The sequence below is a fragment of the Carlito syrichta genome, unplaced genomic scaffold (genome assembly GCF_000164805.1).
Source record: "Carlito syrichta isolate Samal-C Ts95f unplaced genomic scaffold, Tarsius_syrichta-2.0.1 Scaffold303314, whole genome shotgun sequence".
Taxonomy (NCBI): Eukaryota; Metazoa; Chordata; class Mammalia; order Primates; family Tarsiidae; genus Carlito; species Carlito syrichta.
This window is the reverse complement of record NW_007247410.1, coordinates 499,139-505,138: the sequence shown is the minus strand read 5'-3', so window position 1 is coordinate 505,138 and position 6,000 is coordinate 499,139. Positions and strand designations below refer to the sequence as shown.

General features: G+C 36.1%; 1 protein-coding gene across 4 annotated transcripts in view; it reads right to left on the bottom strand.

Moving 5' to 3' along the window:
* The window catches only part of PTPN13 (protein tyrosine phosphatase, non-receptor type 13), a 146,925-nt gene that overhangs the window by 76,467 nt on the left and 64,458 nt on the right, over nucleotides 1-6,000 (bottom strand). For all 4 annotated transcript variants that reach the window (XM_008058360.1, XM_008058361.1, XM_008058363.1 and 1 more), the window contains exons 7-8: nucleotides 4,339-4,434; nucleotides 3,545-3,638 (exon numbers count right to left, since the gene is read on the bottom strand). In XM_008058360.1, coding sequence (XP_008056551.1) covers nucleotides 3,545-3,638; nucleotides 4,339-4,434 — 190 coding nt within the window. The remainder of the gene's footprint in view (nucleotides 1-3,544; nucleotides 3,639-4,338; nucleotides 4,435-6,000) is intronic.

The following is a 6,000-nucleotide window of genomic DNA, read 5'->3' as shown; positions in this document are numbered from 1 at the left end:
CAAAAAAAAAAAAAAAAAAAAAAAAAAAAAAAAAAATATATATATATATATATATATATAAGCCTTCTGACTGAAGTTATTTTACACCGGAGTTACTAACAAGTAGCAAAAAGGATTACCTTATTATCTCTCTGAACACAGTATCTGACCAAAGTTTCCAAAGGACTGAAAAGTTTGAAAGACAAAAACAGAAACAACTCTGACTCTGTTTAGAGTCAGAAAAAAAAAGCATGCCTCAACAACAGAGAGGAACAGAGCCAGTGGGAATGTACTAAGTATAAATTGTACTTCAAAAGCTAATACATACAAAGGCTCAGAGATTCATTTTGGAAACAACTTTGAATATCCTTTCTGGTCACTGAAAGGCACTTTTGATAGCTCAGAATCCCAATATTACTCATTCGGCTAGATCTGATTCATCATTTCCTGTTAATCTCCCCCCCAGCCCCTATGATATAAATCAATAGCACTCTCTTGATCTGTTTGCCATTTCATTCTAGCTAAAGGGAATGGAAATTTTTATAAAGAAGCATGCAACACATACAGATATAGCACTATTTATAGATCTTACAAATATGTGACCTAAAGAACAAAGCACAACCTCCTGATTATAAACCAACATATTAAGGATGTTATCAGAAATCTTTGTGCATGTTCAGAAAATTCTGCATTTGAGTAAGGAATTTAGACCATATTTTAGTTAATGTGTATTTCTGTGGGCAGAAAAAAGATAAACTAGTTGGTTGGGCACAGTGGCTCATATATGTAATTCCAGCTCTTTGTGAGGCCAAGGCAGGTGGATTGCTTGAGCCCAGGCGTTCGAGACCAGCCTGGGAAACACAGCAAAACCTAATCTCTAAAATAAATAAATAAATAAATAAATAAATAAATAAATAAATAAATAAATAAATAAATAAATAAATAAAAAAGCCAGTCGTGGTGGTGTGTGCTTATAGTCCCAGCCACTTGGGATGTTGAGGTGAAAGGATCACCTGAGCCCAGGAGGTCAAGACTGCCATGAGCTGTGATCATTGTGATCATGCCTGGGCAACACAGTGAGACCCCAATACACACACACATCCGATGGAACTAGTAAAAACGGAGTTTAGCAACTTGTATTATACAACTCATACATGCACCTAAAAATTCACTTCTTGAAATGATTTTCTCTCACCTACACCTATATTTAACTCAGATGCTATGAATACCACAGAGTTTTTTCTCCTCATAAAGTATGAAAAAAGATAGTTTATGCCTAAAACATGGATTTGTCAAACTAAGGTGGCCTTAATGTTATTGTTTCCTTAAAATCTAGAAACAATAAAAATTAAGTTTCTTTCATAATCTTGACACTTTTGAGGTTTCCTATCAAGTAAATTAACATAAAGTTCATAAAATGATTTAATTTTGCTTGAATGAACATGTATTTTTTTTTTTTTAGAGACATAACCTTGCCCTGTCACCCAGACTAGAGTAGAATAACATGACCATGGCTTACTGCAGCCTCAAATTCCTGGCCTCAAGCGATCCTCCCATCTCAGCCTCCCAAATAGCTGATATTCTAGGAATATACCACCATACCCCACTAATTTAAAAAATTTTTTTTGTAGAAATGGATCTTGCAATGTTGCACATGCTGGTCTCCAGCAACCCTCCCACCTTGATGTCCCAAAGTGCTAGGATTACAGGCATGAGCCACCACATGCAGCCTTAATATGTTTTTAAAGAACAAACAAAAAGCAATTTGTCTGTAAGTCAATTGTTAACACATAGTTCCAATAATTCTTCAAGCTGTTATCATTATTTCTATTGTCAGCTAAAAAATGTATAAGACTAACTATTCATAGTTTCCAAATTAGGTATATAGAGAAAAGTGGCTTCTAAAAAACTTTCCCCTCAATTCAACACTGAGCTTAGTACAATTCAATATTAGCTTTTTATTGCTGTTCATCCAAATGCTTTTACTTCATTAAGAAAACTGTGTAATACCAAACACTGATCTATCTTTGCCTACTAATCTCTTTGTTCAAAATGATCAAAGCGGGGTCATCCCAAAGAAACAGTGATTTATATTATATATATGCATAATATATATTTACATTATACTCTTATGCATATATAAATTGCTTTAAGTAAATGAATATTTAATTGGAGCTTTTTTCAAAGGAAATAGGACATTATAGACTATATTAAAGGGTACAAGAAGCAAAAGAAATAAATATAATAAAAACTGGACTATTAATTAAAAATAATTTTAGTGCAAAATATTTAATTACTTGGACTCTAAACTGTGGATAAACTCTTTTAATCACATGGCTAGAGTTACCTGATCTATTAATAGTTTACAGGTGTGAAACAGTATCTGGCAGAATTAATTAGCTAAGGGGCAAATTTATGCTAGTTTCCAAATCATTCTTTTGTATTTGGTGGCAACTAAATTAAACAAACTAAAATATAGAGTTTACGAGATTCCCATACTTTGGGAGTAAATTCTGAAGCAACCTCTAGTTATCTAATATCATATTACCAATCTAAAATAAAGCTTGGCATTAACAATACCATTTGTTTGTGTAAAAGAACTGTACATATATGACAAACTTATGCTATTGACTTGATACCTTTCAGTTTAAACAGTAAATCAACACATGGTTATAGTACCGCCATCCTAAGTCTAGCACAAGAATAATACTAACATCTTACAAGAAATTCACTATGTATTTTAGTATGCAAATGATCTCTAAACAGCTTCAATTGGGCTTAAAAAAAAATACCCGATAACCTCTTTAAAGCCAGGAAAGATGTGAATAATTAACTTTTTACATAATAGGTTACTTAGTAGTAACCTACTCATTACTCATTCAACAAATAAATACTCACTGAAAGCCTGCTGGGTGAGCCTATTCTAGCCTTTCAAAAGAGATGTTACTCTCTTGAAATCAGGGTTTACCTTTTTCTCATAGTTTTTTTTTTTCTTTTGAGAAGTCTCACTCTGTCACCCAGGCTGGAGTGCAATGGCACGCTCACAGCCACTGCAGCCTCGACTTGCTGGGCTCAGGTGATCCTTCCACCTCAGCTGGAACCACAGACATGGGCCACCATGCCTGGCTAATTTTTTGATTTACTATAGAGATGAGGTCTCGCCATGTTGCCCAGGCTGGTCTCTAACCCCTGGGCTCAGGCAATCTTCTTGCCTCAGCCTCCCAAAGTGCTGGGATTATAGGCGTAAGACACCACGTCTGGTTTCTCACAGATTTTTAATGCCATGTCTTCACCTTCCTAATTGTTAAGTTACCTTATATTTATATTGAAAAATTTAAAAATCAGGCGCAGACTATAAATAAGCAGAGGCAATTATGATTTTAAAAGATTCTAATACCTTGTCTTTCATGTAATTGGACGAATTTCTGAAAACTTTTATAAAGAGAAGGTGTGCTAAGGGAAAGGCAACTGGAAAAAATTAAAAATTTTGCTTGATTCAAATAAAAAACAAATACACACCTGTCACAGGAAATATATTAATATTAATATTTTTCACATGGCTTACCTTGGCCTCTGCAAATGGCCTTGACTCGGGGTTTCATCCACCCCTGGGAGACCACTGCTAGACTCAAACCTTCTTGAGGCCTCACTTCTTCTCACTAATTATGAACAAATAGGGAATAATGGCATAGGTGATAAAAATAGAAAAGTAATCTTATTTAAAACATAAGCACTTGGAAGACATAAATTATACAAATTGTATTCACAGAACCAAATTAATGACATAATGTTATTAAACTCTTTTGAGGTATGTCATGCTATCATTTTTATGTTTTGAGTCAGAGTCTCACTCAGTTGCCTAGGCTAAGAAGCAGTGGCATGGTCATGGCTACTGTAGCCTTGCCCTGCTGGGCTCAGGCGATCCTGCTACCTGAGGCTTCCGAGTAGCTGAAACTATAGGCACAAGCTACCACACCTGGCTAATTTTTTGATTTATTATAGGGATGAGGTCTCATCAAGTTGCCCAGGTTGGTCTCGAACTCCTAGGCTCAGGCAAGCCTCTCACCTCAGTCTCCCAACGTACTTGGATTACAGGTGATAGCCATCATGCCTGGCCAAGTCATGTTATTTTTAAAGACAGCGAATTATTACCTCTATGATATAAATGACCACATTATTATCTGATGAAACTATTTAGCTCCAAGATACTATTAGTGAATAACCATCAGCTTTTTATAACTTTTAAATTTTATACAGTATTCTTTTTCAGGACTTTTTCAGGACTTCAACACTACTGACAAAGAATCATATTCGTGGCTTCTTCTAAACAACAATTTGCTTGACTCAGATGCCTCTCACCTTGTCTGAAGTCTGATTCAGACGAAATAACAGACGGGCTTTCACTGGAAGTGCTGAAGATATCACTGTGGTGCGTTTTGTATCTTCGAACTGGTTCTAAAAGGGTTAAAACAGAAGCATTAGAAAGTAAACTCGTTAGCTTTTCCACATCAATCAAAGAAAACATTATGCTTAACCTTGTGGGACTAACACATTTAATACCTTGCCTTAAATCTACCAATTGCTGGACTGTATTCAAATGACATGGTTCCATCTTTTGAGTAAATTTGTCACACTGGTTAAGAGCATGGACTCAGCCGGGCTCAGTGGCTCAGCCTGTAATCCCAGCAATTTGGGCGGCCGAGGCGAGTGGATTGCCTGAGCCCATGGGTTCGAGACTAGCCCAGGCAATTTGATGAGACTTTATCTCTACAATAAATAAAAAATTAGCTGGGCAGAGTAGTGTGTACCTATAGTTCCGGCTACTTGGAAGGCTGAGGCAGAAGGATCACTGGAGCCCAGCAGGTTGATGCTGGGGTGACCGTGACTGTGCCATTTGACTCCAGCCTGGGTGATGGAATGAGACTCCAATTCAGAAAAGAAAAAAAAAAAGAGTATGGACTCTGAAGTCAGACTGCCCAGGCTAGAACCTCAGATCTTTCCCTTGCTAGTGTAAGACCTTAGGAAAGTAATTTAAAAGTTTTGCCATGACTTTTTTTTTTGTCCAGCCAAAAAAGGGGCACAATAATAGTGTGCATCTCAGCGGGCTATGATAATTAAAATGAATTAACATATGCAAAACTCTTAGAACAGAGTAGATACTATGTAAGCATCATCATTAGCAAGCAGTTTTTGAATGCTTACTATCCGTCATTCTTGGTTAGGTGCCATAAGGCAGGTGTCGTCCCATTCCCCCCCACCACTCCCCCCGCCGCCGCAAAGCAGAGGACCATAGTGGTCAATGGCCTGTTAGGAACCAAGCTGCACAGCAGGAGGTGAGCAGCAGGTGAGTGGAGCTCTGTCTTCTGTCAGATCAGCAGTGGCATTTTTAAAATTGAAAGAACAATATATATATTTCTATAAATATGGCAAAATACCTAGACTTTTTAAAAATGTAAAAGTCATATTGCATATATTATGCACCAATTTGTTTATGTAAAAATATGTAGCTATTTGCATGAATATACACTTAAAATTACTAGAATGATATAAAGAAAGTGTCATAAGTTGTAGAAGAGCAGGATTAGAGGACAAGCAGTGTGGTGGTATATTTAGCTTTTCACTTTATGTCCTTTTGCATTTTGAATGTGATAACTTATGGTTTATTAGAAATGATACTTACACATAAAGTTTATATATTATTTAAATAATAGAATAGTATCTTATATTTCGCAACAGAAAAAAATTCATAATTATGAACTCATTTTGTTTAAGAATCTGTGCATATACAAAAAGTACTCAAAACTTGGTAAATATGTGTATGTGTAAAACTATACAAAAACAAACAAAATATTTAAAAAAAACATTTTCATAGAAGCAGGAACCCTATTGTGAATTGCGCATGCGAGGGATCTAGGTTGCATGCTCCTTATGAGAATCTACCTGATTAACCCCCACCTCTGGCCAAAGAAAAACTGCCTTCCATGAAACCGGCCCCTGATGCCAAAAAAGGTTAGGGACTAC